This window comes from Cebus imitator, unplaced genomic scaffold (genome assembly GCF_001604975.1).
Source record: "Cebus imitator isolate Cc_AM_T3 unplaced genomic scaffold, Cebus_imitator-1.0 Scaffold112, whole genome shotgun sequence".
Taxonomy (NCBI): Eukaryota; Metazoa; Chordata; class Mammalia; order Primates; family Cebidae; genus Cebus; species Cebus imitator.
Window position 1 is genome coordinate 2,518,391 of NW_016107427.1, and position 18,320 is coordinate 2,536,710.

At 58.8% G+C, this 18,320-nt stretch overlaps 1 protein-coding gene across 3 annotated transcripts; it reads left to right on the forward strand.

Annotated features, from left to right (window-relative positions):
• The first annotated feature begins 4,277 nt into the window (after positions 1 to 4,277).
• On the forward strand, positions 4,278 to 17,609 carry ICOSLG (inducible T cell costimulator ligand). 3 transcript variants are annotated; one of them, XM_017538677.2, is made up of 7 exons: positions 4,278 to 4,513; positions 6,767 to 6,807; positions 7,730 to 8,071; positions 9,035 to 9,325; positions 13,644 to 13,814; positions 14,645 to 14,680; positions 15,562 to 17,609. In XM_017538677.2, exons 1-7 carry the CDS (start codon positions 4,500 to 4,502, stop codon positions 15,762 to 15,764), a joined length of 1,098 nt encoding a protein of 365 aa, XP_017394166.1. In that variant the 5' UTR covers positions 4,278 to 4,499; the 3' UTR covers positions 15,765 to 17,609. The 3 variants fall into 3 exon arrangements, with proteins under 3 accessions (XP_017394166.1, XP_037597958.1, XP_017394164.1); XM_037742030.1 differs by lacking the exon at positions 14,645 to 14,680; XM_017538675.2 differs by lacking the exon at positions 6,767 to 6,807.
• The last annotated feature ends 711 nt before the right edge of the window (positions 17,610 to 18,320 follow it).

Here is an 18,320-nt window from a genome sequence, read left to right on the forward strand (position 1 = left end):
TACACTGGGACTATTAGTGGTACGTAAAATGCTTGTGGAAGAAAGGTTAAAATTGGACCTTTTGAAGATTAAAAATATACGTCTTGAAGTACAGTCGACATCTTCACTTGAACTGACATGGCTGGAACCTGTTTGGACAGTCCTGGACTCTGACAACACGGGTCTCACATCCAGGGATGAATGCAGCGAGCTCCGTAATGACCCGGGGTTCCTGAGGCCACAGAAAACAGGGGAGCGCAGGTGAGGCCATCCAAGGGCAAATGAGCCCTCTGGGGAGGCTGTGCTCAAGCTGTCACTCAAAGGGGGCTGAGGCCATCATGAGCCCACAGGCCAGGCCAGTGGTGAGAGCTCTGAGCAGGGCGGGCTGGGCCCAGGCTGCCTCCACACAGGGAACCAGTGTCCCGGGCCCAACACAACTCATGCTCACTTTCCGTTGTGCTGCTTTAAAGCAAGGCACAGGGCGCCGAGGGGCTTTCTGCCCCTCAAAATGCACTTTGCTTCGTTTGTTCTCTCCCCAACCCTCAGAACTGTCCACACCAGCTTGAGATGCTCTATGTATTTTATTTCAAGGCTTTATTTTTTGAGATAAGGTCTAGCTCGTCTCCCAGGCTGGACTGCAGTGGCACAACCACAGGTACTGCAGCCTGCAACTCCTGAGCTCCAGTGGTCCTCCAGCCTCAGCCTCTGGAGTAGCTGGGACCACAGGTGCATGCCACCATGCCTGGCTCATTTTTTAAAATTTATAGAGATGGGGTCTTGCTCTGTTGCCCAGGCTGGTCTCAAAATCCTGGGCTCAAGAGATCCTCCCACCTTGGCCTCCCTAAGTGTTGGGATTACAGGTGTGAGCCGCTGTGCCCAGCCCTCTAAGTATTTTAGTTTTACACATAGGACCGGCCTCATGGTCCCGTGCTCAGCTGAACAGCGACCCCCCCAAAAGATGCCCAGGTCCCCATTCCCGGATCCTGTGAATGCTATATGGCAAAGGAATAACTTTGCTGGCTGGATTAAATTGGGGTGGGAGTCCTCCCTAGGTCACCCAGGTGGGTTCTACCCCAAAGGGACTCTGAAGAGAGGGGCAAAGTGAGGCTCGACCACACAGAGGAGCCACGTGGCCACCGAGGGAGAGGCAGGAGTGCCACAGACACAAGGCAGGGACGCCCAAGGCCTTTGGGAGCTAGGAGAGGCGCAGGGGACACTCCCCTAGCACCTCCACCGGGCAGACCTCGGGCTGCTGCCCTCCAGGGCCCAGAGAGGCTTTGTGTTGTTTTTGAGCCAGCAAGCGTGTGGTCATTAGTTCCAGAGCAGACAGGAAACAAACCTACAGTCGTGCACCACATAACGTTGCCAACACACGATGCGATGGTGCTCCCATAAGGTCACAATTCGGTATTTTTACTGCACCTGTTCTATGTTTAGATGGGTTTAGATACACAAATATCAGTGAGTCGCAGCTGCCTACGCTATTCAGTGCAGTCACCTGCTGCACAGGCTTGTGGTCCAGGAGCAGCAGGCATGACACGCGGCCCCAGCGTAGTGGGCTGTGCCACCAGGCTCGGTCGGTGTGCATGCATTCCATGATGTTCACACAAGGACAGAATCACCCGAGGACGCATTTCTCAGAAGGAACGAATCCTTTTCGTTAAACAACATATGCTGCATCCCCTAAGAGCAAAGATCTTCCTTGGCCAGGAATTGAGCTCCCAGCATCAGCCAAGGCCTGTGCTGTCAAACGCGGGTTGTTGTGCTAGACCCCAAAGGGACCGGGGCCTGGAGGCGCACCGCGGCAGAGATCAGAAGACTCCCACACCCTCCAAACGGCAGAGCAGGGTGCCCTGGGACCAGGGGCATAGGGCAGCCACTTCCTGCTTCTATGACTTACACCCAGAGAGTCTTGAACCCCAGGCTGCACAAATACAATTCCTGCTTGGCTCCCAGTGCGCCCTGGACACTGCCAAAGGGCCTTCTCTCCACACTCCTGGAACAAAAGCGCATCCTGCCTGCCCCAGAAACAGTCACGGGTGGCGGGACACTAAAACCTTCCTTTGACTACGGGAGACTTCCCAAGGGGTTTTCTGTTTCTTCATCTGAAACCCTCTGCGTGTGGTAACCATGTGCCAGTGTGCTGCGTGATCACTTACAACAACCCACATTCGTGTATATGTCACGGACCGGGACGCAGGCCCCAGGAGGAAGGAACCTGCTGACCTGCTGTGGTCACACAGCTCGGAGCAGAAGAGGGTGTGAACCAGCCGCCGCTTACCGTTGTCTCTGAGGTTCCTGGGCCGCCCCGGCCTCCCTCAGTGTCCCCTTCTGACCCAGCTGCATTCCTGGCCCCTGCCTGGCTGTGCCCTCCACGCCTCGTCCCCTCTCTCGGGAGGACCTGCCTGCAGCACTTGGCTTGCTGGAGTCTCTGGCGTCTGCCCGGGAAGCAGAGCCCGGACCTGCCCCCTCGGCCCCTCTCCCACCGCCCCCGGGCGGCACTGGGGGCGCCGCCGCAGATGAGTGGCCCCGCTCTTGGGAGACCTTAATTTGGGAGGCTCTGCTCCCCCAGGACCCAGTCCCCATCCTCCCACAATCCCCTCGCGGTATCCAGGGGCCGTCCCCCTCCCCGCAGCGTGGGGGGGATTCAGGTGAGCCCGGGGGTGGAGCGCTCCGCCAATGGTGGCGGCGTGGCCCGGGACCACAGCCGCAGGCGCAGAGGCGCGCGGAGCCCCGCCCGTCAATTAGGGAGGGCCTCCGGAAGGAGGTGGCGCGGCCCACAGCCCGATCGGCGCACCTGCGCCCTCCTCACCTGCCGCGCGACGCGGTCCCCTCCCTGCAGCCACTTGCCCCGGAGAGAGGAATCTCGGTCCCCAGCATCGCGACCCCTCCAGCCTCGCGGGTCCAAGTCGGTGCCCCTGAGCGTGTCCCGGGAAGCGCACTTCCACGCTGGCGCTGAAAGAGGTTTTCTGGCTCAAGGGACGGGACGCGCCCTAGACAGTCCCGCTCAGACGGGGTTGCGCGCCGGACCTCACTGGTGTGCGGACGCCCTGCGCGCCGCGTGCCCTGTTCAACTCTTCCCGCCGGAGGGCAGGCGCCCCCTGACCAACCATCTCTCATTTAGACCCTCCAACCCCCATCTCTCAGCCTGGCCGGGAAGGGGGAAGTCGCCGGGCTTCAGTGCTTCCTGCTCGCCCGCCCCCGCCGCCCCCGGCGCCCCCGCCGAGCCCCGCCGCCCATCTCTTCCGCCTTCTTGTTTTGTGCCTGGCCTCTCTGCACTGCAAAAAACTAGCTTTCCGCGGGGAGAGGTTTCCGTATTTTTTAAGCTTTTGTCCACGGCGTTCTCTACCTCTTGGCTGAAGGAATGACAGCCTGCGGGGTGCCGTCTGGGGCCCCAGCCTCCCGGCGCCTCTGGCCTCCTCCGAGCCCCTGAGGCGGTGGGGGTCGGAGCAGACCAGAGACTGGGGCGCCGGGAGGAGGGTGCCCTGCTGCCCTGTCCAGCAGCCTCAGCCAGGCCCTTCCGGGGGCGCTTCTGCAGAAAGGGGGTCACGTCCCCTCTGGGCCCCACCTTACCCCAACCGAGACCCCTAAGCCAGGGAGGGGCCCCACCAGAAATCACGGCCTCTTTGGGTCACCTGGCTTGTGGGGATCAGGGAGAGAGAGCGTGGGCTGGGGGCCGTTGGGGGCGGGGAGCAGGGGCCCTGGGTCCAACCCTCGGTTGCGTGGCGCGGCCTTTCCCAGACCCGCTGCCCCAGACTCCGAGCCAGACGCCACTGCCAAGGCTGACGAGCTCAGAGCCGGAGCCGCAGGCTGCCTTGGTTTCCCGGCGGCGGCTCCTCAGTGCCAGTGTTAGGCAAACAGGCTGCGCCAGCGCCCTCCGTTCCTCTAGACCGCTGAGGGTGCAAGGCCAGGTGGGGGTGGGCTGGGGCTGGCCCAGAGAGTAGAGCCCGCCTACCTTCCCTCCCTCCTTCCATTCATGCATTCATTCATTCAATCATTCGTTCCGTCAATCATTCATTCCTCAGCAGTAGCTGAGTTCACTAGCCCAAGTCCTGGAGATCCTCCGGGCGGAGCGGGCCCCGCAGCACCCCTAGCCACCTTACTCCCGGGCACCTCCCACCCCTGCGCTTCCCGGGGCACCCAAGGCCTCCAGGCCCGCGTGCAGGCGGACTGCTGGACCTGCCTCTGTCCCGTCTCCGGCCGACGGGCACACTCGCCTGGGCAGAGCTGAACTTTCTGGAGCCTCCGCGCCCCGCGCCCCGCGCGCCGCGTCCCGGCGCGGCCTCGGTGGCAAGAGGAGTCAGGTCGGGGGCAGGGACTGGCCGGGGGCGGGGCAGGGACGGGGCGGGGACACGACTGCCTCCCGCCCGCCGCGCGCTGGGCGCTCAGAGCTAGGGCGCAGCGGGAGCGCAGTTAGATCCGATCTCCCGCGCCCTGAGGTTGCCGCTCCCCGAGGCCTCCCGCGGCCCAGGTTCTCCGTGGCCCGAGGTCTCCAGCGGCCCGAGATCTCCGCCAGCGCCATGCGCCTGAGCAGGTGAGACTGGGAAGGAGCTGCGGCGCCGCGATCAAGGGCGGGGTGGCTCGGTCGGCGCGTCCCCAGCTCGGCCCTGACGTGGGGCCTGCGAAGCTCGCTTGGAGGCGCCGGGCGGGCAGTGCGCACCCGGAGAGCGGGCGATGGGGGCACCGGGACAGCCGGCGGGGCGTGGACAGCAGCGGGCTGCGGAGGCCGCCACCGGGACCCACGGGAGGACGCGCAGCCGTGCGGGGGCGGACCGGGGGCGGGGTCCCTGCTAGGGAAAGGGGACTGCGAACGCTGGAAGGAGGGAGGGAAGGGGGCGCACCTCGCACGCCCGGGTACCGGCGCTGCCCCTTCCACTCCCTGGCACCACTGATTTCCCAGGAGATGGGTGAAGGAGGGAGGCGACTGGCCTGGCTTTCTCTAAGGCCAGCCGGATGCTCACGGTCTGGCGACACGCCCTCCCCCACACACGTGGGGTTCCCCGCAGCCAGGCAGCTGGTCCGCACTGGGGAAGGTGGAGCTGTCTAAACCGGGAGTGACAGCTTCCTCCTGGTTTTTTGTGAAAATATGCTCTTAGCAACCAGGTCCTAGGGTTCGCAGCCCGTGCTCCCCTGGGTGAACCGGTGAGGCCCCTGACCCTAGGGGTGCCTCCCGCATAGCCCAGAACTGGCCCACACCTGGGTCACACTGCTCAGTACCCCTCTTCATTAGAAATATATGCAACTATGATCCTGCCCTAGAGAGAAAGCACTTAAAAGTCTGTGACTGTCACAGCCCTCCCATGTCTTAGCTCTCCACCACTCGCACCTTCAAACAGGTGACCCTGAATGTGTTGGGTCTTGAGGCAAACTCAGGGTTGAGAGGAAGGGGTGCTGAGGGCCCAAGGAGAGGACACAGGTGCCGCTGGGTGGGCAGCACCCAGGGACCGGATAAGCCAGAAAGAGCTTGGAGCAGCTCCTCCGGCCCAGAAAGCCCCCCAGTGTCCTGAGGAGGCCTCCATAGACAGAATGGGGCTTATGAGCTGGGCACTGTGGGAGAGAAATGGGGGCACAGAGGGGTTCTCACAGCTGTGGTTTAGAAGGTGGCCCTGGGGAGATACCTGAAGGGGCTGAGGCTGGAGGCAAGGAGGCCTGGGTGGAGGCAGGGGACCTGCTGGAGGCCATCACAATCATCTTGCAGCCAGAATGGCAACCCCAACAGGGAATGGGAGAGAGAGGAAGGGCCGCCTGCGGGCTTCAAGAGTCCCTGGTGGCCTGGGGCTCACTTTGGTGCATGTGTGTTCACTTGGCACAGGCACACCTCCATGCAGACTCAGGTGATGGCCACCGTGGGTGGGGCCAGGGTTTCTGTGGCTCCAGAGCTGAGGGGCAGGCCACTGGGAGGTTCCCACGAGACCAGACTTTCACTTAGGAAGCCCCCAAGGTTTCCGAGGCAGAGGCCAGACAGAAGAGGGATGAATGTCTCCCAGATCTTGGAAGTACAGCAACATCAGAGAAGGAGGTGTCCCTGCTCTGGGGGCTCCCACTCTGTGGGGAGCTTGGCCCGTAAACTGATGGTTTGGGGGACTGGGGCAAGCCATGAAGGGCCTCCACCTGGGGAAGGCATCCTGGGGCTGGTGGGAGAAGGTGGAGAGCCTGAAGCATGCAGGGTGCCAAGGCTCCCCGATGCAAGATGGCAGGAGCACTGGAGTCATGAGTGGGATTTGCTGCCTGAGGCAGGGCACCAGCTGTAGCAGGATCTGAAACAGGAGGAGCCCAGGTTTTGTTTCAAAATGATCTGCGTTACCCACAGGGCTGCCCCGTCACTCACCTGACCCACCCTGTCATGGGCACGCCTGATGTTCTCCGTCTCCCCAGCATTTTAAGTGAAGCTCCTGTTATATGTGCCCTGAAAGCTTTTTTATCTCTGATTTCCTACAATTTCTTGGAATTTGTCCCCAGGAAGGCTAGACCAGCCTCAGGGGTATCCCTTGCTCTCCTTCGTCCTCACATTGGCATCACTGTGTTTCCGGGAATTTGTCACCACCAGAGCTAGAGAGTGGCAAGAGGCTACCAGCCTCTCGGACTTGCGGTGCTGGGCAGGGGGTGGTGGTCCCAGCTCCAGACCCCGAATTCCTGTGGAGAACAGATGGAGGCAGGCTCCTATCTTCACATTTCTGTGAAGGACAGAACTGCCTCTTGCCTGGGAAACCAGCCTGCTCCCATTTGGAAGATGCAGGTAACTCACCTGCGGCCCCACCTCACCTGCGTTTCCGGTTGTTTTTTTCAGTCCTGGACTGCTCTTCCTGCTCCTCAGCAGCCTTCGAGCCGGTAAGTTCAGGGGGTGCTTTGCCAGCAGTGTGGGCACCCAGCTCTGAGATGGGCCGTCTGGCTATGTGGACTGCCGGCCGCAGGGTACCAGGAGCAGCCTCACCAGGCTCCTTTTGGCTTCTCAAGTGGCCCTTTGGAGAAAGTTGGTACCTAACCTAGGTTGCTGCACAGGATGGACGCATTTCCTTAAAGGGAAACACTTCTGCAAACTCTGGAGTTCTTGTTTGATTTTGTGTTTGTTGCAGGCAGAATGCAGTTCCTCTGAGCCAGGGCTTCCTGGGTCCCCTGGTCTCCCTGTCCCGGGCAGCAGCCCTGCTGAGCCCTAAGAGCCACCAGCCTCTAGAAGAGCCAGGAATAGGGGCGAGGCGCCACAGCACAGACCCAAAGCCTTGCCAAGCCTTCCAGCCTAGAGTGCTTTGGAGGCAGGCAACGCACACAGATTTTCCCACAGGCGTTTATGTGGTTGTGCAAACGGTAAAGCCGCCCTGTGTCTATTACGTTTATGAGAACTTTCCTGATGGAAGGGAGCAGCATTATAATGTAATTCTTGAGAAATTGTTTTCCCTTAAATGCCTGATTTTTAAAGAATGTTTTAATCTGCATCAATTATAGACTCCCAAAAAGTAGTAAAAATAGTTCTGAGTAACAAAAACAATGCTGAGCCCATCCAGCTGCTCCTCCCCGGGCAGCCCAGCCCCTTACTCAACAGGAGTGCGTCATCAAAGCCAAAGATTGACATTGGACTTCACCTGAAATACCCACGCTTTTCAAGTTCCACTGCATTCCTGCACGTGCCTTGTTAATGAATTCTAAGCCACAGTTGGCATTTGAGGCTCGAAACGCAAAGCCTGCCCCAGACAGTAGCTTCATGGCCTGGGCGTCGGCCTCAGAAAACAGATTTTTGCCTTTTGGGTCGTTGCAGATACTCAGGAGAAAGAAGTAAGAGCGATGGTAGGCAGCGACGTGGAGCTCAGCTGCGCTTCCCCCGAAGGAAGCCGTTTCGATTTAAATGACATTTACGTGTACTGGCAAATCAGTGACACGGTGGTGGCTTACCACGTCCCGCAGAACAGCTCCTCCTCCGTGGCCAGCCGCTACAGGAACCGGGCGGCGATGTCACCGGCCGGGATGCTGCAGGGCGACTTCTCCCTGCGCTTGTTCAATGTCACCCCCGACGACGAGCAGAAGTTTCGCTGCGTGGTGCTGAGTAAATCCCTGGGATTCCAGACGGTCTTGGAAGTTGCGGTCACACTGCATGTGGCAGGTAGGACCGCTGAGGCAGAAAGAGCTGGGTCCATCCCAGCCTCCCATCGTGGAAGAGTATTCACAAAATTGAAACCCCCTCCCTGGCTCATTCACTGTTTCTTTCAGTGAAGAAAATTCTCAGCTGTGTTATCAGGCCTCTATCTAACTTCAAGGGAAACTAAACAGCTGAAAAATCCTTAATGCATGACTTGGGCTGCTTGGTTTCCCAGAAGAGCTCCTAGCCTTGCTGTCTTTGCCTTTTTTGAGTTTGTTTTTTGCGAGAGGGTCTCACTGTTGGCCAAGCTGGAGCGCAGTAGTAGGGTCATGCTGCAGCCTCGACCTCCTGAGCTCAAGCAGTTCTCCTGCCTCAGCCTCCTGAGTATTTGGGACTACAGGCACCTGCCACCACGCTCGGCTAATTTTTGATTATTTGTAGAAATGGGGTCTCACTATGTTGCCCAGGCTGGTCTCAAACTCCTGGACACAAGTGATCCTCCTGCCTTACCCTCCCAAATTGCTGGGATCACAGACATGAGCCACCGCGCCCAAACTAGAGTTTTAACAGTGAAATGTGAAAGAAGTGCACTAAATGAGAACCAAATTTAAGAGAAAAATTAGAGGCAACCAAGGAGCTCTGGGCATTTCATCAGGGAGAACAGCCGTGTCCATTTCAGATGGACTGACAGCCCCTGTGTCAGCAGCGAGATGAACCAGCTCCAGAGAAGGGGGTCCCGGAACAGCCGCCAGCCACGGAATGGGGGTCTGTGGGCGCCAGTCACTGCCCGCCAGGCTCAGCGGTCCCTGGCCACTGGGACTGCCTTGGGGGACAGGGCCGAGCCGGCTGCTCAGACCACAGCCTCGGCCCTGGCCATGTCGGGCCACAGTGGGCTGCCTCCCCAGTGACCCAGCCTTGGCACTGTGTACCCTGTTTCTTGACCGGCAGGGCCTGGCATCTCTTACCACCTGTCTCCCTCCCCCGCAGCAAACTTCAGCGTGCCGGTCGTCAGCGCGCCCCACAGCCCCTCCCAGGATGAGCTCATTTTCACGTGTATGTCCGTGAACGGCTACCCCCAGCCCAGAGTGTACTGGATCAACAAGACGGACGGCAGCCTGCTGGACCAGGCTCTGCAGAATGACACCATCGTGCTGAACACGCGGGGCTTGTATGATGTAGTCAGCGTGCTGAGGATCGCGGCAACGCCCAGCGTGAACATCGGCTGCTGCATAGAGAATGCGCTTCTGCAGCAGAACCTGACTGTGGACAGCCAGACAGGTAAGCTCCCAGGGTCTGCGTGCTGGCCTGTGCCCAAGACGGTGGGGCCAGGGCTGGCTTGGGAGACCCTCTGAGGCAGGAGACGGACAGTCCCTTCGACGGATGCAGCAGGACACCGAAAGATGGTGAAAGGGAGAGGAGGAGAGAGACACACATCGCGCAGTGAGGACCACCACGGTGTCTGGGAACAGGAACGGCGCCGGGCCAGTGCACATGGCTCAGTTTCCTTCGCCCAGAGTCAGTTTCACTGAACCTGCTTTACAGCTGAGGGCTGAACTCTGAGGCTGGTAACACTTCAGAAGCCACAGGACTAGGCAGCAGCAGTCCAGGATGGAAGCCCACCCCTAAGCAGCCCCCACCCAAGCTCCCTGCCTCTTGGGAAGACTGAAGCCCCCAGACCCAGGAATCCCACTGGGCATGGCTGCTGGCTTAGCTCCTCCCTGTGGAAGGGGTGCAGGCGGGGATGTCTTCGTCAAGGCCACAGGCCCGCCCCATTTGTGTCCCCGTCTCCTGTGTCAGGATGAGAGGCAGAAAGAGGAGGCAGGAGATGACCAAGGAGGGGGCCTGGGGCCCTGCTGGCTGCAGGAAAGGGGCTGCCAGCAAGACTCACCATGCAGCCCCGTGCAAAGTAAGAATGCAGGGCTTGGCCAGGTGCGGTGACTCATGCCTGTAGTCCCAGCACTTTGGGAGGGCAAAGCAGGTGGATCACGAGGTCAGAAGTTCAAGACCAGCCTGGTGAACATGGTGAAACCCTGTCTCTACTAAAAATACAAAAATTAGCTGGACATGGTAGTGGGTGCCTGTCATCCCAGCAACTTAGGAGGCTGAGGCAGAGAACTGCTTGAACCCAGGAGGCAGAGGTTGCAGAGAGCTGAGATCACAGCATTGCACTCCAGCCTGGGCAACAGAGCAAGACTTCATCTCAAAAAAAGAAGAAGAATGCAGGGCTCCTTGTTTCGGAAGCTTTGAGAATTCCAGACAGTGACTACAGGCATCACACCAGCTGCCGGCGTTTCGGAGCTCAACCCTGAAAGCCTGCCGAGGTGCACACCCTGGAAGTCCACCCTGACCGCCAGGATCCCCTGCAGAGCCAGATGTTCTCCTTCTTGAAATTGGGGCTTAGGCCCTGTGACTCACGTTCAGAGTCTGTGGGCTGTGTGCAGCAGGATGAGGGCTGCCCCCAGAGCAGCCTCTGATAAGTGCCTTCCAGCCGCATACGCCCCCCAGAGCGGCCCAAGGGGTAGCAGAAGGTTCTCCCGGGACATCGTCTCAAGCCTGGTCACACAGTGGGGTCATCTGGGCAGCCTGTGAAAGCCCCCGTGCCCAGACCCATTGGACCTGGAGCTCGGGGCAGGCACCAGGCCTCGGGGCAGTGTAAGAGCTTCAGAGGTTCAGGGTTGAGCATTGCCCAGGTGATCTCTCAGGTGTGTGTGGAGACATGCCGGGCATTCAGAACAAGCTCCTGGGGGGTTGCCGCAGCTTGTTTGCCTGTGAGGGGCTCTCTGAGGGGCAAAGGCACTGGACACAGAGCCCGGAAGCATTGCTGTCTCTGTGCCTGGCAGTGGAAAGGCAGAAGGGTACGGCTGCCAAGGGAACAACACAGCAGTTCCTTGAAGAGCTAAGCGTGGGCCGGCTGAGGTGTCTCACACCTGTAATCCCAGCACTTTGGGAGGCTGAGGCAGACGGATCACTTGAGGTGAGGAGTTCAAGACCAGCCTGGCCAACATGGAGAAACTCCATCTCTACTAAAAATACAAAATTACCCAGGTGTGGTGGGGCACACCTGTCATCCCAGCTACTCGGGAGGCTGAGGCAGGAGAATCACTTGAACCAGGGAGGTGGAGGTTGCGGTGAGCCGAGATCACACCACTGCACTCCAGAGTGAAACTCCTCAAAAAAAAAGAAAAGCTAAGCATGGAAGTACTGTAGGACCCAGCGTTCTCTCCTAGGGATATAGCCAAGAGGATTCAAAACAGGGATTCAAACAAATGCCTGCCCATGAGTGTTCACGGCAGGAAACCAGGAAACCACTGGAGTGTCCCTCGAGGATGGACGGATGCACCAAACATGAGCCGTGTGTGCAGGGAGAATCAGCCTGCGCACGCTGCGGCGTGGAGAACCTCAAGGCCATTATGCCAGTGACAGAGCCAGACACCTGAGGACAAGCCTGTGGGACTCCATTTATACAACGTCTTCAGAATAGGGCAAGCTGCAGAGACAGAAAGCAAACTAGGAGGCTTCCAGGGGTGGGAGGACAGCAGTTCTCCTACCTCAGCCTCCTGAGTATCTGGGACCACAGGCACGTGCCACCTCGCCTGGCTAGGTTTTGATTCTCTGTAGAGATGGGGTCTCACTGTGTTGCCCAGGCTGGTCTCAAACTCCTGGACACAAGTGATGCTCCTGCCTCAGCCTCCCGAAGTGCTGGGATTACAGGCATGAGCCACCATATCCAAACTAGCATTTTAAACGTGAAATTTGAAGGAGTGCTATAAAGCACTAAATGAGAACAAAATTTAAGAGAAAAATAAGAGGTCCCGGCTATTCCGGGACCCCCATGTTTGGATCTGGCCCTTCTCGCTGCTGACACACAGGCTCACAGTCCATCTGAACTGGACACAACCATGCTCCCTGATGAACTGCCCCAGGACAGCGGAGGACAGGGAAAGGCTGCACGTGGCCACGAGGTTGCCTTTTGGGGGTAATAAAACGGGTGCTGGAATTAGGTGGTGGTTATGATTGCAGAGGCACCCTGAATTGTTCGCTTTAAAATGGCTTATTTTGGGCGGGGCACGGTGGCTCCTGCCTGTAGTCCTAGCACTTTGGGAGGCTGAGGCAGGTGGATCACCTGAGGTCAGGAGTTTGAGACCAGCCTGCACAACATGATGAAAACCTGTCTCTACTAAAAATACAAAAATTAGCTGGGCACGGTGGTGCGTGCCTGTAATCCCAGCTACCCGGGAGGCTGAGGCAGGAGAATCACTGGAACCTGGGAAGCAGAGGCTGCAGTGAGCCGAGATCCCACCACTGCACTCCAGCCTGGGCAAGAGAGCGAGACTCCATCTCAAAAAAAAAAAGCATAAAGTGGCTGGGCACGTGATGCACACCTGTAGCTACTTAGGAGGCTGAGGCAAGAGGATCACTTAAGCCCTGAGACCAACCAGGGCAACATAGTGAGATCTCATCTCTATCAAAAAAAAAAAAAAAGTTAGCCAGGCCCGGTGGTGCCCGCCTGCAGTCCCAGCTACTTGGTAGGCTGAGGTGAAAGGATTAATTGAGCCCAGAAGGTCGAGGCTGCAGTGAGTCAGGTTTGTACCACTGCACTCCAGCCTGGGCAACAGAGCAAGATCCTGTCTCAAAAACTAAGTAAATAAAATAAAATGGTTAATTTTATGTTCGGTGACTTTCACCTTGATTTTTAAAAATCCAGCAGCGTGAGGTAGCTCATGCCTGTAATCCCAGCACTTTGGGAGGCCGAGGCAGGCAGATCACCTGAGGTCAGCAGTTCAAGACCAGCCAGACCAACATGGAGAAACCCCATCTCTACTAAAAATACAAAATTAGCCAGGCGTGGTGGCGCACGCCTGTATTCCCAGCTACTCAGGAGGTGGAGGCAGGAGAATCGCTTGAACCCGGGAGGCGGAGGTTGTGTTGAGCCGAGATCGTGCCATTGCATTCCAGCCTGGGTGACAAGAGCAAAACTCTGTCTCAAAAAAAAAAAAAAAAAATCCAGGAAGGACTTGTGCTTCCTGCCACACCCAGCCCTGTGGTCCTCTGGCTGTGGTCGGGGTCGTTACCTCTCCCAGGTAGGACAGGAGGAACAAGACCCCTCCAGGAAATGAAGCCCCTCTGCAAGAGAAAACCCTCCTCTCATCAGCCTGTTATTTTAAAACCTCAAAATCATGTCAGGGAAATACTTCCCTGCAGTACTATCTACTCAAGGTTGAAAAAGAAAGACCCTTTTTCTCCAAGAATTTTTTTTTTTTTTTTTTTTTGAGATAGGAGTCTTGCTCTGTTGCCCAGGCTGGAGTGCCGTGGCACAATCTCAGCTCACTGTAACCTCTGTCTCCCAGGTTTAAGTGATTCTCCTGCCTCAGCCTCCTGAGTAGCTGGGGCTACAGACATGCATGTGCCCCCACGCCTAGCTGATTTTTGTATTTTTAGTAGAGATGGAGTTGCACCATGTTGGCCAGGCTGGTCCCGAACTCTTGACCTCGTGATCCACCCACCTCGGCCTCCCAAAGTGCTGGGATTACAGGCATGCGCCACCATGCCCAGCCCCAAGATTCTTTAAGTCGGATTATTTTCCTCTTTCTTGCAGGAAATGACATCGGAGACAGAGACAAAATCACAAAGAACACAGACAGTACCCCCGAGGAGAAGAACGTGGCGGTGTGGAGTGTCCTGGCTGTCCCATGCCTGCTTGTGGCCCTGGCGGCAGGCCTGGCAACGTGGGTGTGCAGGTGCAGAAGGCCCCACCGCAGCTATGCAGGTAGAGATGGACCCGCGTTGGGGACATTAATGTTTGTTCTGTTGGTGCGAACATTTGCTTGCTTTCACGTCCCTCACTGATACTGATTTCGCTTGAAACTTCGCTGTGGCAGCATTAACATGCATGAGCCTGAGCAACCCAAACTCTCCCACGAAGTGGATTTCAAACCCTGCATCTCTGACATTCCTGACACAGCCAAGCCAGAAAGGCGCTGCGAAGCCGGCCCCGCAGGGCGGGAGGGAAGGGTGGCTTCTGCGTGTCAAGGCCGGGGTGGTGTCCATTTCCAGGGGAGCCTCTGAGGCTGCCTGGAGCACCCCCATGCTGTGGGTCCGTGACTCCGGCCCGCTCCGAGACAGAGTCCGGAGGTCTGTGTTTCAGCCACGTAAGACACAGCAGCAGAATGCCGTGGAGCAGGAATTCCTGGACACTGGCCGTGGTGATGGCCGGGTGGGGGGCTCGTCCAGACCCCCTCAAGGGTGGCGATCACTGGAATGCAGGCATGGTGGCCACGGAGTAGAGGCAGCTCCTGTGGGCTGCCCCTGGCTCTCCCGGAAACATCTTCCATGGGGCTGGCTAGGCTGTGGAAGGGCCCCAGAGCCAGGTCACAGCATCTGAAGTGCTTCCCAGGCACTTCCCCTTACAGAGGATCTTCCTCAAAAGCCATGTGGCCTGGGAACCCGTCAGCTGTCAGTCCTTTCCCTGCCTAGAGCTGGGGCCTCTGGGAGTCTTCCGAGCTGGGTGTTTTGGGGGCTGCCGAGAGCTCAGGAGCACCAGGGGCTTTAGGGACACCCCCACCGCTGCTGCCCTGACCCTTTCGGTTTGTCCCCCAGGTGTATGGGCTGCGAGGCCGGAGCCAGAGCTCACTGGTGAGTTTGCCGTGGGAAGCAGCAGGTTCTGGGGGGCCCAAGGGAGGTTTGGCTGATGACTATCTTTCAGATTTTCAAAAACTTTTCAAAAGGCAGAAGTCCTTTGCCTTGAACCACTGTTGCCCCGGAGACAAAGGGAAGCCCCGGTGGCGTGCACAGCATTTCCTGCAGCCTTCCTTTGGCATGGGCTGGCATCCTAGTGTGCGCTTTCCCGCACTGCAGTGGGATTTTCCCGGCATGCACAGGAGCAGAGACACACGTGCTGGAGCCCTGTCCTCCCTGGCGCCCAGCCCCCACGGGGTGTCCAGAGCGGGTGCAGGCACTGCCAGCTTCTCTCTGCACCAGCCGCTCCTGCAGCTCAGGCGGCTCTCTGTCCCCGGGGAGAGGTGTGTCCCCCACAGTCCCGGGAGCAACACAGATTCAGATTCCTGTCCCAATTTGGGGAAAATGTCCACACATGGTCACGCAGCTGGCAGGTGCCTCTGGCTGCAAGGGACACTGGGCTTCGCAGGCAGGACAGCTGGGCTCCCCACCATGGTTCGGAATCCCCTCTGAGCCCCGTTTTTCACCCACGAGAAGCGGCTTCCCCGGGATGGTGGGCTCATGGAGTGCGAAGCCACCGTGGGTCACCTGCGGACCCGACTGCAGAAGACACACTTCCAAGGTCAGGTCAGCCCGTTCCAGATCACGCTGGAACACAGCTTGCTAAAAACATGGCCAGCCTGTTCCCACCAGAGCCAGACGAGGTGCCCTGTGCAGGTGGCTGTCTCCAAAGCTCTAAACCTTTTGTTTCCACCAAGTTGAGTCCTGAGAAAACCAACATGTGCCTGCAGAAGGGAAAGGGGTGTTTCACGTTCCTCTCTCTTCGCTTCCCTTCCAAGGCCATGTTTGCCCGAGCTCACCGCCCAGAAGTGTCATCCACACCAAAAGCAAATGTCCCCAAGTGAGTGGGCTCACCATTGTCACTGGCAGTCACTCACAAGAAGGGCCTGGTGATGGGCTCCCCTCCACTCGGAGCAGGCAGGATTCGGCACCAGGCTCTTCCCAGCACCCAGACCCACTGGGGACACATGCCTTCCCATGAAATGCGGGACCGTGAGACTGAAGGAAAGGTATTTGGTTGAAAAGGAGGACTGGGCAGCCCCTCTTCCAGGAAAGCCTCTGTTCTGCTGGGGTCTCTTGAGGGTGTTAGCAGGAGGCCCAGGTGTAGGACCTCTTCTGCCCTGTACGTTCCCGACCTGCCTTCCGCCCGGAGGCCACAGGACCCACGCCGGTGCATGTCCACCAGCATCGGCAGCCGTCCACACCGAGGAGCCCTAGAGGGCATCGCTGGCCTCTGCCACACTCCTTGGGAGCAACACTGGCCCTTGGCCGTTCTGGTGAAAAGCTGAGCCACCTTCAGAAGAGGCACAGGTGGAGTTTGCCAGAAGAAAGGCTGTGCCAGGGCCGTGTTAGGCCAGTAGCAGGGGCTGCCGGGGCTCTGCCTGGGGCCTGCAGCGAGAAGGACACAGCCCAGCAGGGCTGGAAGCGCCCATGTCCAGCAGGCGCGGCCCTGGCAACGTGGTCCCCAGAGTCCTGAGCAGCAGTTAGGTGCATGGAGGGGGCGTCACCTAGTGGTCGTGATCCCCCTTCCCACTGCAGCTGTGATCCCCAAAGCACTGGGTGGCTCCCCCCACCTCCACCACCCTCAGCAGCCCCACCTTGCTCAACCCGGAGGGTCTCAGGGTCCTGATGAAGACCTCTGACCCCAGCACCAGGCTCCTCAGAGACCAACAGTCCTGAGGGGGACCGGAGACGGGGTGGGCCAGTGCTGAGGGGTGCCACCCTGGGCCCTGACCCGACCCAGCACCTTCCATGCTGGTCCCTGGAATGAATCAGTGGCTGACTGTCTCCAGGAGGGCTGGAAAGGATGCTGCCAGGTGGCCCGGGGTGCACTCGCCCCAGGGAGATGGGATGGACGCCTGGCCTGACCCTCAGGATGCAGTGTCAGCTCCGGGGCTGTGGGCCAATGCCCCTCCTCCTCCCTTCCCAGAGTCACCTGATATTCCCGGGATCAGTCGGGGCTGTTACAGCTCCCGTCACTTGGAACTGACAGCCTGTGAGGGCTGCACTTCTCAGACTTAGAACAAAACGAGGAGCGAGGACTCATGGTCACAGTGGGGTTCCAGTACTTGTTACAAGCAATTGTTTTTCTACAAAAAAAGTCCTCACCCAGACCTTTAAGTGAAGGTGACCAGGGCTCCACTCGCACTTTTAACATGCAAGCATTAGAAGATGTGTGGTGTTTGTAAAAGAATAATTGTTGTCAGCGGGCATTGATTGGCGGGGACAACGAGCTGCTTGGGTGTGGAAAGTTGGGGCGTTGGAAAGTGGGGTGTGGTCCCATTTGCAGTGACTGAGAAGTGACTCCAGGATGGACTTGCAGGGACACCCAGGGGTCCTAAGCCCCAGGACTGAGGGTCATGCATCACCACTCAGGTGGCTCAGGAGATGCCCTGGGCCTGGTGACTTCACAGGCAGGCCGGGGACAGCCCCGAAGGGAGACAGAGTCTGGCTCCAGCTTTTCCCATTGGAGGTGGTTTTCCTTCACCAGGGGACAGGCAGGAAGGCTGCAGCTGCCCCAGGGGCCCCAGAAGCTTCTGCCCCTCATGCCCGGGGTTCGAGAGACACTTTGGAGGCTGCTGTCGCCACTGTGCGTCCAAGGCCATGCCCTCTGTGGGTGGGTGCCCATGTCTCACCACCCTGCTGGTCCCCACAGCCCCTCCGAAGCCTGCATGTCGTGTCTATAAGATCACCCTGTAACGCTGCCCCTCTCAGCCCAAGACGTCAGCTTCCCCTTTCTCCTGCACTGCGGACAGGCTGGATGCCAGTGTCCTGGCAGCCACCTCCAGAAACCCAACTTAAGAGAGAGGGTAAGGGGCAAACCGTGCCTGTGTCCTGTGGCTTTGGCAGGTGCAGGGAGTCTTGGGCATGGCCAGCTCAGCTGCCTGCGGTCTGGGCAGGAACAGGGGCCACTCCTGCTCGGGGGCCCCTGCCCTACACCTGGCTGTTCTGACTCTCAGGGGACATGGGGCCAGGTCTGGAAGCATTTGGGGCTGTCAGAGCTGGGGGCTATTCCTGGGCTCCCTCAGGTGGAAGCCGCAATGCTGTTAGCATCGTACTGGGCACAGGAGGGCCGCCACAGAGAAGCGCCCACTCACAAGTCCACAGCCCACCGTCTCCCCTCAGAGACCCTGTCCTCCCTGCACCCACCTCCAGACAAAGGTCCCGCTACCCCTGGGCTCAGGGGAACCTTGCTGGTCTGTGGAACAGGAGGGGGAAACTCTCGCTCCCCACACCACCCTGCACATAGTAGGTGTGCAGTAAACACCCACCAGCCAGGCTCCAATCAAGGCTGGCAGATGGGGTGGTCCATCCCTAGGGCAGGAGACAAGGGAGATGGCTGCCTGCTGGACCCCGAGCCAGGTAGCGCTGTGCCTGTGCCTCAGTTTCCCCTCTGTAAAGTGAGGCGCTGGAACTGGGTTCTGTCTACTGGGCTCTGCAGCTTGGACGCTCTGAAGACTGAGGGACCCACGTGGGGAGGGTGGTTGTGGCTTTGGAATAGCTGTCCAGGCCCAGGCGCCTCCAAGAAGGCCACCAA

Excerpts from the sequence above, each read along its gene's own strand:
- ICOSLG (XM_017538677.2), top strand. Across the intron at positions 9,326-13,643 it reads GACTGTGGACAGCCAGACAG|GAAATGACATCGGAGACAGA; the intron begins GTAAGCTCCCAG and ends TCTTTCTTGCAG. Across the intron at positions 14,681-15,561 it reads GCCGGAGCCAGAGCTCACTG|GCCATGTTTGCCCGAGCTCA; the intron begins GTGAGTTTGCCG and ends TTCCCTTCCAAG.